Source organism: Ovis aries, chromosome 25 (assembly GCF_016772045.2).
Source record: "Ovis aries strain OAR_USU_Benz2616 breed Rambouillet chromosome 25, ARS-UI_Ramb_v3.0, whole genome shotgun sequence".
In the NCBI taxonomy this organism is placed as follows: domain Eukaryota; kingdom Metazoa; phylum Chordata; class Mammalia; order Artiodactyla; family Bovidae; genus Ovis; species Ovis aries.
The window spans coordinates 38,438,786-38,465,652 of NC_056078.1; the positions used below are offsets into that span (position 1 = coordinate 38,438,786).

General features: G+C 37.4%; 1 protein-coding gene across 15 annotated transcripts in view; it reads left to right on the top strand.

The window, feature by feature from the left end:
• Positions 1 to 26,867, top strand: part of CCSER2 (coiled-coil serine rich protein 2) — a 162,671-nt gene that overhangs the window by 129,873 nt on the left and 5,931 nt on the right. For 3 of the 15 annotated variants that reach the window (XM_060406822.1, XM_015104474.4, XM_060406824.1), the window contains one exon: positions 17,476 to 17,560. The exons of 8 other annotated variants lie outside the window; for them this stretch is intronic. In XM_060406822.1, the coding sequence (XP_060262805.1) occupies positions 17,476 to 17,560 (85 nt within the window). Of the gene's footprint in view, positions 1 to 7,307; positions 7,397 to 17,475; positions 17,561 to 22,850; positions 22,893 to 23,150; positions 23,191 to 26,867 lie in introns of all 15 variants that reach the window. 4 more of the 15 variants (XM_027962285.3, XM_060406823.1, XM_015104473.4 and 1 more) reach the window with 3 other exon arrangements.

Below are 26,867 nucleotides of genomic sequence, written 5' to 3' on the forward strand. Positions count from 1 at the left end.
TGGGTTGCCTGGAGCAATAAGTAACAGGGAAGTCAGTGAAAGCAATTTTTATAAAAAATGAAGGACAATTTAAACAAAAATGGAGTTCATATTTAGGTAGTGGAAAAAAGAGAGAAAGAAGTAAGAATGAGTTGTAGGAGAAGATGGTGCCTTCAGAAGAAGAGTGGCTAAGTCAGTTTCTGACCAAATGTTCTCATCTGAGGGACGGAATACTCAAGATAAAATGGTGAAATGGATAATGTGGTGAGAAGAATAAAAACATGAAAGGTATCTAATCATTCACACAAAAATACTTGGAAGACTAGGAATGTGCAGGAAAATGGTGGTTATGTGAGAAAGAAGGATTCACTTTAGACATAAAAACTTAATGAAACTTACTTTTAAATATTACTGTCCATGTGCAAGCATGGTCTTATAAATAGCATTTATAAGAACATTTATTGGACTGAATTAAGTTTTTTTAATGTATTTTCAATGTCATTTTTTAAATGCTACCCTGTTTGTTTATGACTGCACTGGGTCTTTGTTGCTGCACGCAAGCTTTCTGTAGTTGTGGTGAGTGCAGGCTGCTCTCTAGTCGCAGTATGTGCCTTCTCATTGTTGTAGCTTCTCTTGTTGCGGAGCGTGGGTTCTGGAGCTTGGGCTCAGTAGTTGGGGCCCACGGGCTCAGTTGCCCTGAGGCATGCGAAATCTTCCCAGACTAGGGACTGAACCCATGCCACCTGCACTGGCAGGCAGAGTCTTAACCACTGGACTAACGGGGAAGTCCTGCAGTATCATTTTAAAAGCATGTAGCATCGGTATTTGAAGATTCTAAGTTAGTTTGCACATTAAGTAAATTCTAAATTTTCATGATATATACTTTTATACAATATTTGTTCAAACATCTTAACTATAGAAGCCACGATACCAGAATACATTTCTAGACTCACACATCAGAACTTAATATTTTGTCCTTTAATCTCAAAGATGAGATTACAAGATGGACCCAAAGGATTCATATAATGACCCAACCTGGATTACTCTGAAAATTGAGTATAGTGTTTTATCAGTATCAGTGGTAAAGCTGCCTATCAGTTAAAACTTAGATCATGAACAGTTTGACCTGATACTAGTTTTCTCCCATATTTTAAGAATTCTTACTAAGAAAAAAAACTAGGTTTAAACAGTACGTGAACCAAGAACTTCCAGACGTACAGGCTGGATTTAGAAAAGGCAGAGGAATGAGAGATCAAATTGCCAACATCCATTGGGTCATAGAAAAAGCAAGAGAATTACAGAAAGATACCTACTGCTTCATTGATTATGCTCAAGCCGTTGTGTGGATCACAACAAACCGTGGAAAATTCTTTATGACATGGGAATACTGGATCACCTTACCTGCCTCCTGAGAAATCTGTGTGCAGGTCAAGAAGCAATAGTTAGAACCAGACATGAAACAACAGGCTTGTTCAGAATTGAAAAAGGAGTACGTCAAGGCTGTGTGTTGTCACCCTGCTTATTCAACTTAATATGCAGAGTATATCATGTGAAATGCTGGGTTGGATGAAGCACAAGCTGGAATCAAGACTTCCGGGGGAAATATCAATAACCTCAGATACGCAGATGACACCACCCTTATGGCAGAAAATGAAGAGGAACTAAAGGGCCTCTTGATGAAGGTGAAAGAGGAGAGTGAAAAGCTGGCTTAAGGCTTAACATTCAAAAAACTGAGATCATGGCTTCTGGTACTATCACTTCATGGCAAATAGATGGGGAAACAATGGAAACAGTGACAGACATTATTTTGGGGGGCTCTAAAATCACTGCAGGTGGTGACTGAAGCCATGAAATTAAGATGCTTGCTCCTTGGAAGAAAAGCTATGACCAACCCAGACAACATATTAAAAAGCAGAGACATTACTTTGCCATTAAAGGTCTGTATAGTCAAAGCTATGGTTTTTCCAGTAGTCATGTATGGATGTGAGAGTTGGACCATGATGAAGGCTGAGTGCCAAAGAACTGATGCTTTTGAACTGTGGTGTTGAAGAAGACACTCGAGGGTCCCTTGGACTTCAAGATCAAACCAGTCCATCCTACAGGAAGTCAACCCTGAATATTCATTGGAAGGACCGATGCTGAAGCTAAAACTCCAGAATTTTGGCTACCTGAGGCGAAGAGCTGACTAATTGAAAAAGACCCTGATACTGGGAAGGATTGAAGACAGGAGGAGAAGGAGATGACAGAGGACGAGAAGGTTGGATGGAATCACTGACTCAGTGGACATGGTTTTGAGCAAGTTCCACGAGATGGTGAAAGATAGGGAAGCCAGGCATGCTGCACGCAGCCCAAGGGGTTGCAAAGATTTGGACATGACTGAGTGACTGAGCAGTTAGATGTAGCAAAGGAATGGAAAGAGATGCTGCTAATATGAATTTTAAATGCTCTGTTGAACTTAGTTTCTAGTACTGAATTAATCCACCTTATAGCATATTTAATAGATATGAATAAATTTTATATAAATTTAATATTGGAATATGGTCAACATCATCTGTAGTCCTTTTTGCTTATGCCTCAGATTTATTGGATCATTCATATATTTTAAAGTGTCATTGACAACTAAGTTCCTACTTTAGCTGTTTATAAAATAGAAAATAGGAAAATTTATAACAGACATACCACAAAAAAAAAGCCTATCGATTGTTCATAATTCCAAAAGGAGACAGAATTTACCTAGCTCTTACAGTCGTGATTTATGTGCTAGTAAAGAACTCTGGTCCTTTTTTTCTCCTGCCCAGGATATAAGGTGAAATGTTAAATGTGAGGATTAATGTAGCTGAAAGATTTGTCTCGAGTACTTAGTTTTCTTAAGGACTTAGTTTTCCTAAGTCCTTTTTCTTTGATCAGAAAAATGCCTTTCTGATTTGGAAGTGGGCAGCATTATGGGCGTTTTTATGTAAGGTTAATGTCCTGATTTTAAACGTAGATATGCCATTTTCTCCCAGTTGGAGAGACGTTCCATTAGTGTTAATATATATTTCTAAAGGGAATTAAGGGATTTATTTCTTTGCCAAATTATTTATATTCACTATTGCTTATTTTAAAATATGCCCCTGGAAAAAGTATTTTAAGTGAAAAAAATATATTGTATTATGTGTATATACACATATGTACTTTGGTGTATAAACACGTGATATTTATGATGTCGTGCAATAATGTTTAATCAGTACTAGACATTGAACGTTAAATATGACCTATGTTTCAGTGAGCTAAATGTGGAACCATCTTTGAACCAAGACAGCATTCTGTCATGCATTTGTGCATGACAAGACACCAAAAATTCTATTATATATGCCTTTTACACTGGATTTTATAAGCAAAAGCACCTGAAGCTAATAATTGAAAAAATGGAATTATTTTTCAAGGCTTGGGACAAATGACATTTAGATATTATAGCAGTTGAGTGACTTCAGTTCAGTTCAGTCTCTCAGTTGTGTCCGACTCTTTGCGACCCCATGAATCGCAGCACACCAGGCCTCCCTGTCCATCACCAACTCCCGGAGTTCACCCACACCCACGTCCATCGAGTAAGTGATGCCATCCAGCTATCTCATACACTGTTGTCCCCTTCTCCTCCTGCCCCCAGTCCCTCCCAGCATCAGGGTCTTTTCCAGTGAGTCAACTCTTCGCATGAGGTGGCCAAAGTACTGGAGTTTCAGCTTTAGCATCATTCCTTCCAAAGAAATCCCAGGGCTGATCTCCTTGAGAATGGACTGGTTGGATCTCCTTGCAGTCCAAGGGACTCTCAAGAGCCTTTTCCAACACCACAGTTCAAAAGCATCAATTCTTTGGCGCTCAGCTTTCTTCACAGTCCAACTCTCACATCCATACATGACTACTGGAAAAACCATAGCCTTGACTAGGTGACTTATCTGATCATAAATTTAAGGATATTTAAATGTATGTTCTCTAATACCAAATTCCAGAACTAAAATAGTAAGTTTGTTTAGAATATCCACTGAAAGAAGAAAAGTTTGTGTGCGCAGCAGGTAGAAAACAGCATCAGGTAGAAAGGACAGCACCAGTGTTTTCCATTGCTGGGAAATATTTCATACAGTGAGGGCAGAACATAGATTTTATTTTTAGAATTTAATGTTAGGAACTTCCTGGGTGGTCCAGTGGTTAAAAATCCACCTTGCAATGCAGAGGACAGGGGTTAATCCCTGGTAGGGGAACTAAGATCCCACATGCCGAGGAGCAGCTAAGCCTGTGTGCTGTAGAGGCTGGCCGAGTGATACAGTTAAAAAGTCTGTGTGCTGCAATGAAAGATCCCATGTGCCACAGCTAAGACTACAACTATACAGCCAAATAAATAAAGGTTTTTTTTTCCTTTTTTTTTTTTTTTAAAGAATTTAATGTGAGGTAGTGAGAAATGCATGATCTTGCTAACTTTCTAAGAAGCAGCTTGATTAAATCTGTCTTTCAGAAGAAATTAATCAGCTTCCATAAGAGATAATAAGAGATGATAAAAGTTGCTCCGGTTTTAGTTTGTGTTAGCAGAGTGCTAATTTATTAGGGTTTCATTTGTTGGAACATTCTGGCTTTTCTTTTTCTTAGGTAATTATAAAAACATTTTTCCAGATGTTTTAGAAAATTCCTTTTTAAAAAAATATCATATGTAACTAAAGTTTTTTTCCTAGAGAATGTCTCTTTAGTATTATGCTTGGAAGCTTCTTTTGGAAAATGACGTTGACATTCCTGACATAGCAGAAGAAAATACCTAGTCCTGAAGTTTCTCAACAAATGTTGCTACCCTGATGATTCAGAGCAGTAAAGTGCCAGTGACCTTCAGCCAAAGCCCACCTGTTATATACCTGTGAAACAGGATGTGTGGATTACTTCTTGTGGCCAGGAAGAACACACGTCATGAAGAATGATCTCAAGCATGTGCCAGAAAGAATCTTTTACAATATTTCAGCTTTTCTTGGATGGTTTGAGGGAAGATCTAAGGAAGCAGGAGTTTGCTGAGATTAAATACTAACGGAAGGTAGAAAAGTCTAGAGTATTTCCTGTAGGACACGGTATAACCTTGCTTTTATCTGTACTTAGGCATGATTATGAAGTGACCTCATTTTGTTTCATGTTACCACGGTCCTGGGATAACTGTGGTACTCTGTGAGATTATGAGATCACTGAGCACCACAGGCTGCTTGTTATCTTTCTCAGAAGGATTACCTGGGCATGGATTAAATAAAAATTTACCAAGCAGATGAAGTTTATTCGACTGTTAAAACTCTGTAACTTGTGGATTGTTACCTCTCTATTTTTAAAAATCAGTTACTGTACTGTGCCATGTTTTAGAGTAGTTATTGGTGATGGTAGTAGTAATGATTACAGTTAGAACATTATGAGGAAGAGAGAAATTTGGAGAATTACACTTGGATGGAATTATGGAGAGACTTAGATATTAAACTGAGAACATTCAACTTAATTCTGTATTGGGAAGTTTCTAGCAGGGACCAAACTTAGTATATTTTGCTATAGGAAGAGTAATATGAGAGGAGAAGCTGAACATCTTGAGGCAGGGGCTGTGTCTCATTCCTTCCTGTGTGCTTAGTGTCTTAGTGCAGGGCCCAGAAGGACTGAATCAGTCCCAGTGAGAACATAATGAAGGCAAGGAAAACTTGTTAGAAGATTATTACAACAGTCCAGGCATGAGGAGATGAGGGCTAACTTATGATTTTGATCTCATGGAATGGAGAGAAGATCACTGAAGCAGAATCTGTTGTCTTGATAGGTGATTAGATGAAAAAGTTGTGAAGAATGAAAAGATGACTGTAAGTTATCAAATGTGGATGACAGGGTAGATGGCATGTCAGTTAAGAAAATGGGAGAACTGGGAGAAAAAATTTTATTAGGGAAGGAAGACTGCTAAAGGTTTTATTATTTAATCACTTGAACTTGGATTCTGGCAGGACAGAAGGGTAGAGGAATTTGAATATGTAGGAATGGAACTTGAAAGGTACCAGAGAAATTAAGATACAGGTATAGATTCAAAATGGGGCAGCTTATGTGTGTGTGTGTGCGGGGGGGCACATGCATGAGTGTATGGAAGACATTTCATCCACAAGAAAGCTCAGTGCTTCATTGCCAAGTGCTCAGACCTCTTCTGAAGCAAGGAAGACCATTCCAGGAGACTTCCTAAGCTCTCCCAGAAGAGGGAGACACAAGCAAACTAGTCTTCATGAACCAGAAAAAGGTTTATCTCTTCAGTGTTAGAATGAAAAGTCCGCCATCCTCTAAGCTCACGGTGACTCTCATCTGTCCTCATCTCTGCTTCAAGAAAAAGCAGCTGCTGAGGAAAGTGTGGCAGATGTTCTGAAGGATCTGGCCCACAGTTCCTTATCTTGTTCCACAGGGTTAGAGTTCACGGAAGAATGTTTCTACTTGGTCTCTTTAGGCTTTATCTTGAGAGAAATGAAATTTTCTCTCAAACCCTGAGTCCAGATGCTCTTTGTTTTTATGTTTCCATATTCCTTTGTTCTTGTTTGTGTGTGTATGTGTGTGTGTTGTCCCACCAGTTTAAAGTGTAACTTGAGTACTACGCATATGGTTAAGCTCTACGTCAGATATCCTATGTTTTCTTACAAGTACTTTATTTTTTCACTTGGATATAATATATTCATACGCATTCCTACTGCTTTTTTGTCTTTATACATGTCTACTGTGATTTCTCTAGCAGAAAGCATCTCATGTCAACCATTTCATCTTAAAAGTCATCAGAAGATTTACGGTAGACTCAGATGAGCAAAAGGCTCTTTCCTGGGCAGAGCTTAACTAAGAAAGCACCAACTAAGAAAGAATTACATGCTTTCCTGTCCTCTAGTTAGTGCTCCAATATAAATATGATGTGACCTATATATATATAAATGCTTTAGTATCCAAATTAAAGGAGAAACATGCAAGATTAATTTTAACAAAATATTCTGTTTAACCCGGTAGTACCATTTGAACATGTAATCAAAATAAAGATATTGAAATAGATTGCATTCCAGTTTTTGTTTTTGTACTAAGTCTGTGACATCTTGTGTGTATTTTACATTTATAACACGTTTCAAGTCAGAAACGTGTGTGCTTGGCCCCATGTAGTTGCTAGCAACCATATTGGACAGGGCCAGCTCTGTATGGAGGTCACTGGGTTTGTCTTTAAACCTGAACTAAGTAACAGGAATTGACCAAAAAAAAAAAACAAAACAGAAAAAACCATAGATCCATTTATTCATTAATTCAGGGAACTTTGACCAGTTTTTTCTGTGTTTCAATCCCAGCACTAAAGTCTTTGGATATTAAATGAAAGGTGTTGCCTGATTTTTGGCTTGTGATACTCATGGAGAGACAGCAAGATGTAAATCTGGTGGTAGGCCTTGTTTCTGGACCAGAGGAGGGTGGGCGTGTCTTCCGGATATGGGGGCTAGACCTTCTGACCCTCCAAGCTGCTTTCCTGCTGCCATGACTTTCGCAGCTTCAGTTCCGGGGTCGTGTATTCCAGCACTCACTGCGAGAACAGACCTATTCATCTGGGGACTTTTTCTTTCTTTGGTGATGCTGTCTTTTTGCTCAGAATTAAGTTTCCCACCCTTTGCTTATTAAAGTGTACATCCTCTAAGTTTCTAAGTTAAACTCTTCTCTACAAATTCTAGAAACACATCCAGTAGACGTGGAATCACGGGCAGCCGGCACACACTGTTTCTGAGTGCTGTGGCTTGGAGCTGCTCACATGTCTGTTGTCTCTGAACTTGGCTGGTCTCATTTAGTTAGTCATATTTTATAGCTATTTTAGTTGTTTTTAACTACTGAAAGGAATATATAACTTTCTTATATATAACTTGTATGTATGTTTTATATATATATATACTTATATATATGACTTATATAACTGTCTTATATATAACTGAAGGGAATATATAACTTTGTGGAAATTAGTTTATAGAGTTGAGAAGGTCCTTAAACATATTTCCCTTCTCTCCCCAAGAAAATATGATCCTATCAATATAATTAGCATTTCAAATAATTCTCTGCTATGTTATCTACAGTGTGTTGCTTTTACTTCTCTATTTATGCTTTTAATTTTTATTTTAAATTCTTATAAATTCATAGGAAGTAGCAAAAATAGATCTATTTCTTTCACCCAGTATCTCACAGTAGTTACATTTTATATAACTAGTAGAGTATCAGAACCAGGAAGTTGACATTTAGAGTACGTACTGTTGCATTTTATCGCTTGTGTAGATTCCTACAATGACTGCCATATTTAAGGCACAGAATTATTGCACCACTACAAAGTTCTCCCTTGTGTGCTGCCTTTTAATGGTCATAGCCGCTTCTTGCCTTTTCTAACCCCTGAAAACCACAGTGTTCTCCATATCTCTAATCTTGTCATTTCAAGAATTTTCTATAAATGGTATGATATAGTGTGTGAGCTTTTGAGACTGGCTTATTTCAACAAGCATAATACCCTGGAGACCCATCCAAGTAGTTGTGTCTATCAGTAATTTGCTCTTTATTGCCAAGCAGTATTCCATAGTAGGGATGTTCCAGTTTGTTTAACCATTCATCTGTTGATAGATATTTTGGTAGTTCCCAGTTTTTCACTATTACAGATAAAGCGAATATTTGTGTTGATGTAAAATTTTTCATTTCTCTAGGATAAATGCCCAATAGTGTGATTTCTGGGTAATACTGTATCTGTATATTTAGTTTTCAGAGAAAGTGGCTAACTGTTTATCAGAGCATCTGTGCTGTTTTAGATTCTCATCAGTATTGTATGAGTGATCTGGTTTCTCTGTATCCTCATTAGCATTTAGTGTTGGTATTACTTTAATTTTAGCCATTCTGTGTAGTATGTAGGTATGTAGTTGATATCTCATTGTGATTTTAATTTATATTTTCCTAATGGCTAATAGTGTTTGTCTTTTTGTGTGGTTATTAGCCATCATCCCTGAAGTGTCTCTTCAGATCTTTTATATAGTTTTTTTAACTGGATTTCTAATTGGATTGGATTTTTCTACTATTAAATATATACACTTTTTATATTCTTGATATGAGTCCTTTTTCAGGTATGTGGCTTGCGAGTTTTTATCCTCAGTAGCTTGTTTTTTCATCCTATTGACAGTCTTTCATAGAGCATAAAATTTTAATTTTGATGAAGTTCAATTTATTAATGTGTTTTCCTTTTACAGATTGTGCTCCTTGTGTTATGTATAAACTCTTCTTGATGCCCAAGACACAGAAATTTTTTTCTTATAAAATGTTAAAATATTTATAGTCTAATATTTTGTATTTAAATCTATGATCTATTTGAGCTAATTTTTTGGTAGAATATGAGATTTAGATTCTAGCATAATAATAAGGTACATTATTTTTCTATGAATATCTAGTTGCTTTGCACCATATGTTTAAAGACTCTCCTTGTTGAACTGCTGTTGTGCCATTGTCAAAAATCAGTTGACTGTGCTTGTGTGTATCTGCTTCTGGGTTCTCTGTTCCACTGATCTATGTGCTTGCTCCTTCACCAATACCATATTGTCTTGATTGCTGTAACTGTATTTGCTGTTGTTCAGTCGCTCAGTTTTGTCCGACTCGTTGCAACCCCAAGGACTGCAGCACATCAAGCTTCCCTGTCCTTCACCATATCCCAGAACTTGCTCAGACTCACGTCCATTGAATCAGTGATGCCATCCAACCATCTCGTCCTCTGTCATGCCTTCTCCTCCTCCCTTCAATCTTTCCCAGCATCAGGGTCTTTTCCAGTAAGTCAGTTCTTCACATCAGGTGGCCAAAGTATTGGAGTTTCAGCTTCATCCTCAGTCCTTCCAATGAAGGACTGATTTCCTTTAGGATGGACTGGTTGGATCTCCTTACTCTCTAAGGGACTCTCAAGAGTCTACTTCAACCACAGTTCAAAAGCATCAATTCTTCAACACTCACCCTTCTTTACGGCCTAAGTCTCACACTGTGGGCTTCCCTGGTGGCTCAGCTGGTAAAGAATCTGCCTACAATGCAGGAGACCTGGGTTTGATCCCTGGGTTGGGAAAATCCCTTGGAAAAGGGAAAGGCTACTCACTCCAATATTTTGGCCTGGACAGTTCCATGGACTGTATAGGCCATGGGCTTGCAAAGAGTCAGACATGACTGAGCGACTTTCACTCTCACACTATATAATAAGTCTTAAATTGAATACAGTGATTCATCCTACTTTATTATTATTATTTTTAAAAAATGTTGCCTTTTGATGTAATTTTAGAATAAGATTGTCTATATCTGAAAAAAACAAATCTTGGCCAGGATTTTGAAGGAAATGTGTTAATACCTAAATAACATTTTGGAGAGAAGTAACATCTTTAATATGTTGAGTCTTCCAATCCATAACTAAAATATATCTCTCCATTAGTTTAAGACTTCTTTTGATTTCTTTCATTAGTTTTCAGAATACAAGTTCCTGTATATGTTCTTAGATTTATTATTTCATTTTTGAGTGATCATAGCTGATATTATTATATTTTAAATTCCAGTTTCCATGTGTTCACTGTTGGTGTTTAGAAGCACAATTGATTTTTGTGTATTTATCTTGTATCCTGTGAACTTACTGAACTCACTTATTATTTCTGGGAGTTTTTCTTTAGATTGGAATTTTCTTTGTAGACCATCATGCCATCTACAAATAGGGATGCTTTTCTTTCTTTTTGATCTGCATATCTTTATTTCCTTTTCTTGCATTATGCCACTGGCTAGAACTTCCAGTACTATGTTGAATAAGACTGGTGAGAGTGGGCATTCTTGCTTTGTTCTCGATCTAAGAGGGGGAGCACTCAGTCTTTCACTACTAAGTAAATTTTAGCTGTAGGTGTATCATAGTGGGAAGGCTGAGGAGATTTTCTTCTATTCCTGGTTTGCTGAGAGGTTTAATCATGAAATGTGTGCTGAACTTTGTTAAATGCTTTTGCTCTACTAGTATCATATGAGCATGTGATTTTTGCACTTTAGCCTGTTGATTTCATTGATTGATTTTTGAATAGTGGATCAGTCTGGGTAACCTAAATCCTACTTGGTCATGGTGTAAAATTCTTTTATGTACACTATTTCTCAATTATATATGCTGGTCTTTTGTTAAAGATAGTTTACATCTATATTCATGACAGATAATGGTCTGTATTTTTTTCTTTTTTTGATGCTATTTTTGTCTGGTTTTGTGTTATTAGGTAATTCTGTCCTCATAAATGAGTTGGAAAGCATTCTTTCTTCTATTTTCTGGAAGAGATTGTGTAGAATTGTTATTAATTCTTTGAAATATTTGATAGCATTTGTCAGTGAAACCATCTGGGCTGGACAATTTCTTATTTGGCAGTTTTTAAATTGTTATAGACCTATTCAAATGATCTCTTTCATCTCAGATGAATTTTGATAGTTAGTGATTTTGAGGAATTAGTCCATTTCTTCTCAAATTTATGACGAAAAAGTTGTTCATAGTATTCGCTTGTCTTTTTCATGGCTGGGAGACCTATATTGATATCTCACCTGATTTTGTTAATTTGTGTCTTCTCTGTTTTTCTTTGTCAGCCTTTGGTGTGTTGATTTTATTGACTTTCTTGTTCTCTTAATTTTCTTTGTTCAGTTTCAGTACTTTCTATTCTTTGTTGTATTCTTCTTTCTACCTCTTTTTGGTTTATTTTGATCTTCACCCCCTCCCAAGTTTCTTCAGGTATGAAGTTTTAGCTTATTGATTTGACATTTATTTTTTCTGTTTTTTTTTTTTTTTTTTTTTGCAGCTTTTGAAATTTTGTCACTGAGTTAGCTGTGTGTTTTGCCAAAAGTTTTCACTTCTATCTCAAAGGATTTATTAACAAAATAAGCCACTCGTTATATACAGATACATAATATAAATATTTATTAGAGAGTTATCTAGCTTACTTTCAAAGGAATGATGCTAAAGCTGAAACTCCAGTACTTTGGCCACCTCATGTGAAGAGTTGACTCATTGGAAAAGACTTTGATGCTGGGAGGGATTGGGGCAGGAGAAGAAGGGGACAACTGAGGATGAGATGGCTGGATGGCATCACGGACTCGATGGACGTGAGTCTGAGTGAACTCTGGGAGTTGGTGATGGACAGGGAGGCCTGGCATGCTGTGATTCATGGGGTCGCAAAGAGTCGGACACGACTGAGCGACTGAACTGAACTGAACTGAATGTTAAAAGAGATATAGAAACAGCAGAGGATACATCACCGAATTGGGTTTTGACCAACATCCAGACTCAAACAGTGCTGTGAAGTCCTGTGTCACAGCACATTTGGAGTCCCATTTGGGAAAAGGTCCCAGGCAACACGTCTGCTCTGTGGGTGAGACTTAAGATTGCAGTTCAGGGTTCCTGTTTATAATCCCAGGGTGCAAACTTATATCATCATCCATCAATCTGTGACCAAATTGGAGCTCTCATTTCATATTAATGCTGTTTTGTTGTGTAGAACTTGCAATGTAGTTAAGCCTGGGGCTTGGTTGGCCAGGCCCCCTCCAGAGGCTCAAGAATCTCAAGATTTCTGCCCCATCTTAACTGTGGTGCTGCAAGTCTTCACTCACAGCAGGCAGTCACCCACAGTCACTCCCAGTCAGGGCAGAGTCCAGGCAGGTCAGAAGCAGGGTCAGAGGCCTGCTCTGCTCTGTCTCTGAAGCCTAAGCAAGACTGTTCATTTGATTTCCCTACCACTGAGTCCTGCAGCTTCTGATATTGTGTCCCTGCTTTAGCTGTATCCTACAGCTTTCGATAATATGTATTTACTTTTGTATTCATATGTGTGTTTTTTTTTTTTTTTTAATTTTCCTTGAGAGGAGCTATTTGACCCATGAATTACATTGTTTAGTATCTGAGTGTTTGGAAATTTTCCTGTCATCTTTCTGTTACTGATTTCTCCTTTGATTCCTTTATGCTCAGAGAACACATTCTGTGTAATTTCAGTTCTTTTAGGTTTGTTGTGGTTTATTTCATGGCCTAGGGTATGGTCTGTTTTGGTAAATGTCCTGTGGACTCTTGAAAATAATATGTATTTTGTTGTTAGATGGAGCATTCTACAAATGTTGAGTAGACCCTGTTTGCTGACGGGGTCCTTGGATTCTTCCACATCATTGCTGATTTCATTGTCTGGTGGTTTTCTCGGCTGCTGAGAGAGAAGTGTGGGACTGTCCGTCTGTAATTTGGAGTTCGGTCTTTCTCACTTCAGTTGTGTCGGTTTTGTTCCATGCACAGTTGGTGTGTACACATTTAGGCTTGTTCTGTCTTCTGGGTGGATTGATTCTTTCATCATTTCATAAGGTCCATCTCTATGTGGTAATTTGCTCTGAATCCTTCTTTATCTGATATTAATATGGCCACTTTTGCTTTTTTAAAAAATTTTTTTGCCTGGTATATACTTTTACTATTTTACTTTAAAATACTTACACTTTTATATATAAGGTGGATTTCCTGTATGCAGCATATAGTTGGGTCATGATTTTTTTTAATCCATTCTGCCAATCTGTCTTTTCATTTGTGTCTGAGCACCCTTTATATGAATGGAATTATTGATAACGTTAGGGCTTAAGTCTACCGTTTCTTTGGCTTCATCTTTTTTCCTCTCTTTTATTTTCCGTTTTCTTGCCTTTCTCTGTGTTATTTTTAGTTCTTTTAGAATGCCGTTTTGACTTATATGTAGTGTTTTGAGTGTATCTCCTTATAGAGAAATATTATGGTTGTTCTTGGTATTATGTTATATATATATATATGTATAACTTTGTGTGGTATATTTACTAAGCATAGAAATCTTACTTTCATTAGGTCTCTTCTCCCCATTTATAATATACATATTTTAAATATTTCCTGTACTTAAGAACTTGCTAACTGAAAGGACCACAAACTGTACAGAGGCAAAAAGACCGTTTATTGGGGAGGGGGGTGGTCTTCAGAGTTGCAGTTTGGTGGTCACAGATTTCTAGAGGAAATGAGAATACTATCCCACTGGAGAAAAATGGGCAGAGGTTTTCATAGGAAAAAGATGGAAGTTAATGAAAAGTTATTTACTGAGAGTTTGTACTGAAAGTTAAAATTATTCTATACATACAATAGGGTTATGGAACGAATCTCATTCATTATGAGGGAAAAGTATGTTTTCTTTAGTTCAGAAGATGACCAGTTCTCAGCGTTATTCTTCTCTTTTAGCAACTATTCGGCAGTTTTAATTTAGGATCTGCAGCAGGAGTCTAGCATGTACAGGAAACATAGATTAGAGGTCCTCAGGTCACATCGCCATCAAACCTGACAGAGGTCATTTCACAAACTCCAGAAGACATTGGTGGTAGAGCCCGTGAGGGTGGGAGCCTGGGTTTCCCCGTTGGTCCCTTCTAGTGGGGACAGGCGTGCTAGAGCCACTGTGTGTCCCGTGGCGCTTCGCAGTTTATTGTGCACAGGTGTGTATTGCCAGGCCACCTCTTTCCTGCTCCTTTGGCAGGGTGCAGCTTTTCCTTGAGACTTTGGTGATTTTGTTTATGTGTGTGCCCATTGGCATTTCCAGTTGCTGGCTTCTTCATCACCTATTCTGGGATACATTTCCGGGGGCGGGGGTAACCAGGGAATTTTCTACAATGTTTTTTTTTTTTTTTTTTTTTTGAGAGTTGAATTTCCAGGACCCTAGCTTGTCTGTCTTCTCAACTATACCTTTCAGAGTTCTTTGTTTTAGATTTAATGTCTAGAGTTTTTAGCTGTACTTTGCAGAAGAAAAAGGAGAGTGTATCTGTTACATCTTGTGTGGAACTAGAATTCTAGCTTCTATTAAATTTTAATCATAGTATATTACTTTGATTCTGTGAAAGTCAAGAAGATATAGTTGACACCAAGAAAAGTAAGTAAGCTATTATTATCATGGTGGTTACCTTTAATAGAAGAATAAGGAAAATACTCAAATCAACATAATGAAAAGAGGAAGAAAAATTCTGTGAGACAAGTGTCCACCAAGAGATATGGATGCTTATAAACAAAATGATCATAATTTATTTAGGTAGGATCAGAAAAAGCTTTTACAAAATGGTTTCAAATGGATTGGGAAGGCTGGATAGGATTATGACAGCTAGGGTTTTGAAAGTGAAAGGAAGCATTTTTAAGTGGCAAAAATAGAACAAGTAATATTCTTTGCCTTTTTAGGTAGAAAGTCAAATGTTTGACAGCTATTCAGTCAGCTTAATAGAGGAGTGCCCCTTGGCAGTCACAGGCAGAACTGTTTTTATGTATTATTCACAAGATTCTCTCTTTCTCCTCCTCATGCTCAGGTCCATCCCAGAGATCATGATTTGTTGGTCTTGGGGGAATTAAGAATGGGTATCATTGTGTTTGTTTTTTTAAGAGAGACAATTAAAACAAAGTTGATTGTTTTAAGTGCTATATAAATAGAGTTAAGGAATCATAATGATTGTGGAGTGAGGATATGGAGCAACTGAATCATAACAACTAAAAGTGAGAAGTTCATTCAGGCAGTTATAACAGAATACCATAGACTGACTGGCTTATAAACAATAGAAATTTATTTCTTACAGTTTTGGAGGCTGGTAGTTCCAAGATCAAGGTACCTGCCTGCTTCCAGATCGTGGACAGTTGACTTTTCCCTGTGTCCTCACATGGGGAAGGGACGAGGGAGTTCTCTGTGATTTCTTTCACAGGGTGCTAATCTGGCTCATGAGGGTTCCACCCTCGTGACCTAATCACCACCCAAAGGCCCACCTCCAAACCATCACCCTGGGGCAGTAGGTTTCAGCACGTGAAACTTGGGAGTAGGGACGCAAATTCCAGCCCTGCATCTTACAAATGAAAGCTGAGATTTAGCGATCAATGGCTTTCTCAGGGTTACAGGGCTCTCCTAGAAGATATGGGGGAAAACACAGTTCCCTGATTCCCAGTGGATACTATTTCCATAAACCTCCAGAGAGAACTTCTTTGAGAGGGAATCTCTTGACTGCTGGTTTAGCTTGTATACAAAATCCTTACCTGAAAGTTTCTTTAGCCAGTGCAGTGAGTAGAAGCTGACTCTGCTGAAACCCACAGGGAGGAAGGGCATGTTCCTTCTTGGCTGTGGACTTGCTTTGTGTAAATGTTTTGGGTCAAAACATCTCTTCAGCACCAAAATGGAGTTCTCAAGTAACATCTGTGGAGAGTGCCTGAGGTCATCACCCTATTAAATATTTTCTAATCTATTTCTAAAAATATCCATTGCTAAATTAGTGGAGAAATTACAATAACTTCAAAAGACAGGATCTCTATTTACTAGGATACTCTAAAGATTGTTAATTGTATTAGTTTCTTATGGCTGTTTGTTACCTTAATCAACATAGAAAATGATCTTCTCTTTTGGTTTTTGCTTTATGGTGAGCAATGTAGAATTACTCACAGATTTAAATAAGTGTTTGATCATATTGAACCATAGCCAAGGAATGCTGGTATAGGGGTGGAAATAAGTTTTCTATTTGGACCTGAATGTTCCTGAAATCTCTAAACATCAGTAAAATACACTTGCAATCCTTTAGTACTTCATTTTCATATCAAATGAATTGGTGTGAAGAATTATGCACACTTTATTTTTGCAAATTGAGCCAGTGGTGTTTACGGGCTCATTTTTCTTGATGCTATCATGAGTGTTTCTATAGTTTAAATGTGTCTCATCAGTGAGGAGGCAAGAAACAGAGAGACATGAGACCCAATCTGGTTCTATTTGTGTGAACAAATTCCCTCTAGAAGACCCAGTTTTACCTGGAACGTGAGGAAATTGAAGTAAATGACATTTCAGTTGTATTCCAGTTCATAAGCTGATAAAAATAAGAAAAGCTAAGAAGCCACAAGTTTTTAAAATTGAAGGTCCGCATGTGTGGCCCGTGGCCTGTCTGTCACGTTCTTGGTACAGTGCTCAGTCTTACAACTTCCTGAGTCTTCTGAGCGCTCTGGTGGTTCCACTGTCTTCACTAATGTTCTTTATTTTTCTTGCTAATCCTTTGAAAACCTAGGATTTAAAAAAGAAATAAGTTTTTGAATGGTAATTTTTAATTGCCTGATTTACTACTGATGCAATTTCTGTGTGTTTAACCCCTAAAGTCTGTCTTTCCTTTTAAGTGCTTTCATTTTTGCAAAAAAACTGTAATGTACTACTTTAAAAAGAGATATATAAGCGGATAAATGTTTACCAAAAAAATATATTACTTCATATGCATTAACCATAAATGTTAGAGGAAATAATTTTTTCTTCATATATGAAAAATAACTAGGTTTGGATTAAGATATAATTTTAGTAATTTGGGCTGCCTGTATTTTAAAAAATGGAATCCGTCTTTTCATTAACACTGTTGTTGTTTTTTTTAAAGTATGACTGTGGTGTCTCAATGTTTTGGTTCCCTTTTTTATTATGCCTCCCACCCCCGTCTCTCTCTGCACAGGGTGGGTATTCTGCTCCCTCCTTCTCTCCTTGGCAGGGCTCCTTCCAAGGGATCCCACGGACTGTTCCGCCGCACCGCAGACAGAGTGAGTCTGTGTCTCTCACTCCTACCCTGCTCTGCTTCCCGTTCACGTGTCCCCTTTCTGCATGACCTTCCCTCCCCAGCACCTCCTCTCTGTCCAGAGTGATCTGCAGGCACGTGCTAAACCAGCACTCCCTGGGCTCTCCTCTCTTAATTAACATTTCCTACATCTGCATGTGAACAGACTTTTCCACATAGAGCCTCAGGAAAGCTGTCTGAAGTTACTGTTGTTCTAATGCCGTTTAAACCTGTTGCCAGTGGCGCTATACCTACCGACATGCATCTGTCTTTAATGTATTTTCTCTTTTCATGACCTTGAGATAATATGAATAAAGCTTGTTTTTTAAATATAGTCATGTTAAACATGTACACTCTAAATGCAGTGGTATAATGGACAGATGCATATTGTTTAGGGAGCAGGCTTACTAGACCATTGCACATTTCTTTAAATATTTCCTAATCAAAAGGCTTTGATTGCGTTTCACTGTTTTCTAATACAGAAATCTTTTAAGTCATTTAAAGGGTGTTTTTAAATAACTAATATGTCTATAATTTATCAGCCGCTTTACAGTACAGAAGAAATGACTTTTGAATATGCATGGTTTACTAACGTTTCTAATGATTTAGTAATTGTTTGACTTAAAAAAAATCTTTGTTTACATTGAATCTGCTTTCCAAAACAGTGTTTATTTGTGTTATATACTTACCTGGTAAGTTGATTATATTTTATCTTTTTTGAAAAGTCACCAAGAAAAGCTAATATTAATGAAAAATACATTTAAATATTGTCAGTCACAGTCACTTTTATGCTTTCTCCATGGATTTGCCCTAATTTTTAATTCATATCAATTTTTTCATAAATTATCCTTACCTAAATAATGTGAAGTATCAAAGATCTAAAAGGGGGGAATTTTAAGCAGTTAAAATTTTTAAATGTGATTTATTCAAATAAAATTTTATTTCTTGAATTAGCCAATAGGAAGTAGCAACATGAATTTGAGACAAGGCTTGAAATGTGTGTTTTGGGCATTATGCCTTTCCTTCCCTTCTGCACTTTTTAAAGAATAGTGGGATGGAGTTTGCATAGGCTTTCATATCAAGCTGTTTAGCAGCAAGTTAATTTGTTCAAAGCATTCCTCCCTTCTCCTCCTTTCCCATCTCCCACCACCTTTGTAAATACTCCTTTTTACTTCCCTTGCTTCAATTAAGTTGCTTTCTTTTCTCCTCTAAAGATTGCTAGCACACAAAGAATTATACTAAATTGCTAGTGAACTAATGTGAATTTCAAAGGGCAGTGTTAATAATGTATTCTTAGGCAGTAGCCGCTATACTCCATGGTTGGCAGATTTACTCAGAAGGACGCACCAACCTTGGATTTTCTGAAGCCCCCTCTTAGTCCCCATTCTTTTACCCACTGTTTTTCTCTTCTATTCTCCTTCCTCTTATCTAGATGCAGTATGTAATTGGAGTTTGCAGTTAACTATTCAGTATTACAGATAGTTGTAGATTTATTTTTTAAAACAGGTTTCCCAAAGCACCCATTTCACCAGTTTCTTATCTGCATACCTTTAGAGATTTCTTGTCCCTCACCTGAGTCATTGGCCCTCCATTTCCAAATGCTTCTTTCTCCTTTGGATTTAGAGCTAATTTTTAAATTTCTAACTGTGAAGCAACACTGTTCTTCCATACTACTATCAAGATTTGTCTTTCTAGCTTTTCTGTAGATCAAACCTCCTTTCTCTGCATCTCCAAGTTAGCAAAAAGAAAGTTTGGTTCTCCAGCATTTGAATGTGTTGGCCTCAATATATATTGAGTCTTTCTCTTGATCGTTTGAGACCTTTAGGACTCTGTGGAAAGTGACAGAGGACTTGTTCACAGCCTTTTGACGGCTCTTCTTGAGCTTTGAAGGTTCCTTTAAAGGAAATATGTATCAACTACTACATTATTTGAATTTACCCTGAGAACAGCTGACGGGAATATAAAAATAATAAGTATAAAATAATAATATTATTATTATGTACTGAGAAAATAATAGAGGAGAAGGTTGTGAAACAATGGATAAATCCGGTGGTTTTCCAGAGAGTTTGGGAATAGGTCTCCCCGTTTCCTACACTAAACTGCTCATGTAGTCAGTGATACAGTACAGTATTTGTCTCCACATTTAATCAGTATGTAGCTTCCAGCGCTGAGTTTTGGAGAGGTTAATTCTGTAAGTGATGGCATGTAGTTAGTTGAGAGAATTCTACATTATTGTATTTCAGTAGTAAGTTCTTTCTGATGCCCTCCTGAACATCAGCTTAAGCAAACTGCCTTTTTTGGTAAATGCAGAAGCCAGGTAAGCTTGGCTTATTAGTTTTCAGTAAGATAGTCTGTGTTTAGTTTTGTATTTTAAAATGTGTAAGAGCGGTGGACCTAACACAGGCATAAGGGTTAGCTTGTCATAGATGTCGCAGAGCATAAAATACCTGATGGTTAGGGGACTGTTTAGCTCTGATAACTCTAGAAAGCTGGCTAAGGGTGTTCTTGGTTAATTTAAGAATACCTCCAAAAAAGATAAAGGAGATAAACAGAAGATAAAGGAGATAAACAGAAGATAAAGGAGATAAAAGGAAAATCCTGCTCTTTTGTTTGTCTTTTTTTACCCCCTCAGGAAATTTTGACTTATATTTCTTTTCTCAGGTATATTACCAATCTAAACTTGATGATGCTTGTCTTCCAGTTTCAAATTAACTTTTGTCTAGGTTAGAAAATATCTACATTTAGACGTTCCAAGGTCTTCCTGTTGTCAGTAGGCACTTCAGCTTTTATCCAGATTGACTTATCAGCTGGCGTTAGTTTAGTATTTCTAATTTCCAACTGTGTAAAAGTAGAAATGATAGTTTTATGTGTATGTGTATAAAAGTTTATATATATATGTAAAACCTACTTCACAGTATGAAAATTTAATAAAATAATAACTTTTGGCAAGTAAAAGTCTTAATAGTAATCTTAAATAACTGTTCTTGCCAGAGCATACTGCTTCTAGAAATACTTGACTTTTAAAAAAGTGTATTGAATACAGCCTATTTCTTATCATGGCTAAAGAGACTTTTAAAATTTGCTCTTTAACACCTTCCTTGAAAGAATTTAGAAATCTTACTACCTTTAGCTTCCATGTGCAGTAACTTAAATTGGAAGAAAAAAGATACTTTTAAGCAACAGAAGTCATTAATAATGTTTACATATTAAAAGCCCTATTAAGCCCAAAGTTTCATTTTAAAAAACTTTTATTGAAGTACAGTTGGTTTACAATGTGTGTTTAGTTTCTGCTGTACAACTGAGGGACTCACTTATACATATATATTATTTTATTTTTTTTGACTATGACTTATCACAGGATATTAAATATAGTTCCCTGAGCTATACAGTAGGACCTTGTTGTTTATCCATCTTATATATAATAGTTTGCATCTGCTAATCCCAAACTCCCAATCCAGACCAGTAGTTTCTTGATTTAGTGTTACCTGGCTTGTAAATTTATATAATAATTATAATTAATTATACTCATCAGAATTATGTTAAGAATAAAAATTATATTGTCTTATATTTTTCTCCTCCTCTTATAACCTTCAATGGTTGTTTTACAAACCTTTTTTGACAACTGACACAAGTTCATTTTACATCATAACCCAGTATGTATTTATTGAATGAAACTATACAACCCAGTATATGCATCTGTGTATATTTAAAATTCAGATAAAAGAGTCATAAAATATTACTTTCTCTTAGGACGTTTGATATGCTCATATTTTCAGTTTTTGTTTTTCTTTTTTCCATATAGTGTTATCTGAGCATTTTTCATACAGTAAATATTTCTTGAAAACATCATTTTAATGACTACATGGTAATATGTTATCATGCGATGTGCTCAATTGTTTTCCTGTTGTTTGGCATCGGTACTATTTCCATTTCCCCCTATTAAATAGAGACACTGGAGAGATTGCTGTAGTGCAGTTTATTCTTGTGTACAGATCAGTGCTAGCACTAGAAGGATGGTTGTTAAAGGGCGTGTGCTTTTTAGAATGCTTGATTAGTATTGCTGAACTGACAAACATGTTCATAAGGTATATCTTAACCTGGCTCAATCTGATTGGCTTTACCATGTGACTGTAATCAATTTTATATGTAAAGATAGCATCTCAGTGCTTTAATGAGAAATGAGCTCAGAGAGTGACTTTTCATAAAAATAAAATATTTTTCAGTGAAGTAGAAAAGGGTAGTAACTCAGTAAAAACAGAACAATTTGATTTTACAGCAGGCTGTTATTTTAAAATGTAGTTAATATAGAATATGTGTCCACTGTGTCCATTTTTGCAGCTAGTTCAAGTGCATATTAGTCATTGGTTAATTGACTAGAAATGTGCATCAAACATGGTCCTGGAAGCTGCCCTGTGAACGTCAGCATGGGTTAGTTTCTTTCTCAGCAGCTTGCAGTTATGAGAAACAAAGCCGTTGCTGTTGTCTGTGTAAGCCATTTATAATCCGCAGATTCTGCGGTGGTTTTGTTAGCTGTGTTTGTTGCCTTGTCGTAGTGCCTGCAGCCCCCTACTCTGGATAAGTATACCATGCGTATTGATCACCAGTGGAATTGTCCTATTATGATGTTTAGTTTTTTATTTTTTTCCTGAAGTATTATGCGTCCCAGAGGTAGATTCTGATGGGTTTTACATCTCAGAGATGTAAACTCATGAAATTTAGGCATCTCATACTGATTATGCCTGTGTGGTAAATGGCTTAAGTCACTATTATTCACCTTGTTAATTTTTAAAAGCTGTTAACTGGTTAACTTAAAAAAGCCATTGAACTCCTTATTTCAAAAAGTGCTTATTTTTAATTTGTATTTATCAGTCAGGTATCTTCCTTAAGTTCTCTTGAGATTTGGGGACATTATTCTAGGGAATAAGACATTCCTGGTCTCCCCAAATCCCTGAAAACTTTGATTGGGTTCATGTGAATTATAGAGCAGAATTCATTGGACCCAGTTATGCTAGGGATCCAGTCCTGTCTTCCATCTCTCTAGTGATGTATGGAGCCTTGCTTATAATGTGGAACATCATATTTAAGACATACATGAAGATCAGATTAATCTTTTATTGCCCTTTAATGCAGCAGCAGTAAACTGAGTTGTGTTTGCAATATGCAAGACTCTGAAGTTATTAAAAATAATTTCTACTTCCTTTATAAGGGATTACATGCAGTTAAACCCTTTTAGATCTTTGGAGTATGAATATTAATTGTGTCAAAATTCTTTACAGTATTTTGTTTGTGTAAGATTCTTCACGTGATTCCTTTTAAGGGTAAGAAGTTTATATATACACTGTGCTATGGATAGGAATATTTGTATTAACTTATAAACCACTTCAGCAAGTATAAATCTATTAAGATATTTTTTCATTTTATAGAAATACATTAAACTAATGCCTGAAAAAATACAGCGAAAGCAAATACTGTTGGCTGCTGCCCAGTCACGGCAGTCCCTTGGTGTTGCGTGTGGTCTCTGACACCATTGTCCTGTCTTTTTCTTGTCTCTGCTCTCCCATTATGCTATTGGCAAGGAGTTGAGAAGTTAGTCCATTACTTCTCTGACAAAGCGTGGTACAGTACAATTTCAGATTTTTTCCTACCACCTTCCTCATTGTCACTTTTTTCTCCCCCAGTTTGCATGATGCATGTCAGAGCCTGCATGAAATTACAGGCATGTTACAAGTGGCTCTATTACCATCTTCCTTTTAATGTTTAAAATGTATTCAGTATTGATAATAAAGTTATATGTACGAAGGAAAAATAATATTAGGTAATTCCTGTGTATGTTGTGTGGTAGCATTATTATGCTTTAGGACATTTTCTTCTTTCTACCTTACCTAGTTTGACATACTTTTATTCCATCAGGACTTGATATTTCTACCTGCCCTCTTACTATTGGTGACTTTAGAACATGAATGTTTACAGAAACTGATATGACTTTTTCCTTATGTTAAAATGCTCGAAATCTTGGAAGTGGTATGAAACAGAGGTGAAAAGTTTTTCTTAGTGATGTGTGCTGATCTGCATTTCCTTGTGTTCAGTGTGTTTCCTCCAGTGGATCACTTGGAACCACTTTTTCCTGGAAATACTGCTTCACACTGTGGCTTGAGTTTGGTATCTGAGCATTTTCCTGTGTAGGACAGATCAGCTAAGAAGGCAATAGGGCATCATCTAAGAGTTAATACCTGAATGTTGGTATTGAATCTGCCTTTTGAGTTTTTAAAATAATCAGCTGGCTATATTGCATATTCTGAGAGTCTGTGAGCTCGTTGTACTTAACTCAGTATACATAGAATAGTGGAGCTTCCCAGGTGGCTCATTGGTACAGAGTCCGCCTGTCAAGCAGGAGACATGGGTTCAGTCTCTGGGTTGGGAAGATCCCCTGGAGGAGGAAATGGCAACCATTCCATTGCTTAGAAAATCCCATGGACAGAGGAGCCTGGCGGGCTGCAGTCCAGAGTCTGGCGTGACTGGGTGAGTGAGCACGCGCACACACAGGAGAGTCAAGCTTCAGTGCTGCATTTTAAATTCTCTGTCAGTTCAAATGCTGGCTTTGCTGTTTGCCAAAGTGTATGAATTTGAATAACTACTTAATTTCATTTAACCTCAGTTTACTCATTTACAAAAAGATTATACTTTCCACCTAGGGTCTTATGATAATCCGAGATCATGCATGCTATTTAGAGTTTAGCTGTCTACCACTGGGAAGAAGGGAAACCCTTCTTTTACAGTCTGAAGTATGTTTCTCAAGTATTTGGAATGTGTCAGGCATTATATTGATACTGAGTATTGTATGCCTGTTATCATTGTGATTAACAGCAATTCACTGAGGTGTAGGTACTGATGTTATCCTCATTTTACAAGTTATGACATTCCATCTCAGAGGAGTAAGATAATTTACCCAGTATCTCACTGATAGATTGAGAAGCCAGAACTTAAACCCGGATCAATATGTCTTCAGAAACTAAGTGGTTCACTACTGCGTTGCACTGGCTCCTTCATATAGCCACATGTAAATTCTCTCTAAATGTTGAATCGCCTTGCATTTCCTAGCTTTGGTTTATCTCCAGGAGGGCACTAGAGGATCTGTGTCCTATCAGATATGCCTCCTGTATATGACCAACATTATTAAAATATGTATTTAGATTCTAGAAACCTTGAAATCTGTAACAGCTAGTTTATTATAATACTATTACAGAATTTGCTTTCCCCCCAATCCAGACCTAGCTACTAAAGGGCCATAGCTTGAATTAATCATTTTCATACCTTTTAACAATCATAAGTGACATTTATTGAGCAATTTTGACATGCACTGGGAGGTTCTATCCTGTGTTTTACATGTTATAGTCATTTTAAATTCTTAGAATTAGAAATGGAAAATAGTTGAATGCTTGTTAATATAGTTTCCCTAACACATTTCATCTAGAAATGTCTAGTCGCCAACTAAAAAGCACCTCTGGCATAGCTGGTAAGTCACTATTGGGGGTGCAGGTCATATGGGAGGTGCTGTGTTCAAGTCAACATGTAATGAATCCTTCAGGCTGTGCTTCTAAACTTGAATCATTAAGCTGACCCCAAACTTAGAGAACACATTTTTTAAATTATAAAATTTCTTGTCCATTAGTGTTTTTTAAAAAATTTGTTTAAATTAGTGCTGTATCATTGACCTATGGTAATTTATTATCAGAGGCAATTTTGGAATGTACTATTTATTGATAGTTATTTATTCATTTATCCTATAAATATATATTTAATCCCCATTATGTGGGCTTCCCAGGTGACGCTTGTAAAGAACTGCCTGCCAGTGCAGGAGACACAGTAGATGTGGGTTCGATCCCTGGGTCAGGTAGATCCCCTGGAGGAGGAAATGGCAGCCCACTCCAGTACTCTGGCCTGGAGAACCCCATGGACAGAGGAGCCTGGCGGGCTGCAGTCCAGAGTCGCACGAAGTTGGATGTAACTGAAGCGACTTGCAGACATGCATGCACATGTGCAAAGTACTGAGGATGCCGACTACAGCAACAAAAAAATACGAGTCAAGCATGGTGCATGCTCTGAGGAGCTCATAGTCTTTGGTTATCTTTGTAAGCAGCACAGAACAGACTTTTAAGATTACCATTGAAGATGCCTGTCAGCCCCTTGCATAGTTACTTGGTAGTGCGTATTGCTGGCACTTTTGACCTTAACATCTGTAGCCGCTGCATTTGAGACTTCTCAGAATAGTGCGTTGAAGTGTATGTATTCAACTACTGAAGTAAGACGAAGTAGCTGAGTCCAGTTAAAAGCACTGAGCTCTTTCAGTCTAGGAATGGGTCTCCATTTTTAAACTTTAGTAACCAACTTTTCTATAAATTATAAGGATGGAGTACTGAAGCTCTACTTATTTATGACTACAGGGAGTTTCCTGAAATCTCCCAGGAGTAGGGGGAATTGGTCCTGCCCTCTGAGTCTTGTGGGCTGCTGAGGCTGTGCAATGAAAGGACTGCTGGGCAGCTTACGCAGAGGTCATTTGTTTCTGGATACAGGGTGGTATCCCATCTTTCATCTTCAAGGCCAGAAACCTGGAACTCACCTTAAACTTCTCTGTTTTACCTTCAAAATCTTTTTCAATCCTCCCCCCGCCTTTTTTTAAACTAATATCCTAATTTAAAACCCATATATTAATAATTCACCTGGGTGTTGGCAGTGGCATACCGTCTGGGTGCTCTGCTTGGCAGTCTCATCCCCTTCTGTCACCTTCCTCACTGACTCCACCAGGATGATGCTGTAAGGACACTGGGTGTTAGGATTCCTCTGCTTAAAATGCCTCAGTGTCTCCCACCACCTACTTGTACAGAGTCGAGACTGCTCAGCCTGTTGTGAGTTCCTTTATGAGCTGACCCTTCCCCACACCTTCTCACCAGCACTGTGCTTGCCAGTTCAGTCTAACAATTTGAAGTTGCTGGAACATATCAGCCTTTTTTGGCCTTTGTATTTCACATGTTCTGGCCCTCTACCCTGACTGTTTTTCCCTTCCTGTCTTCTTGGCAAGCTCCTGCTCGTCTTAAAGCTCAGTTCAGATGTTGGTGTTTCTTGGATGCCTTCTGTGGCCTCTCTAATCAGGCATATGTTTTGCCTCTACATGTTGTTATCCTTGAGACAGGGTCTCATCTTTTGTTTACCTGACTCTTTCTCGTGAGGCCTTTCAACCACAGGAACGGCATTGTGTTCAGCTTCATATTTTCCTGTACCTGCTACAGTGAGTGACA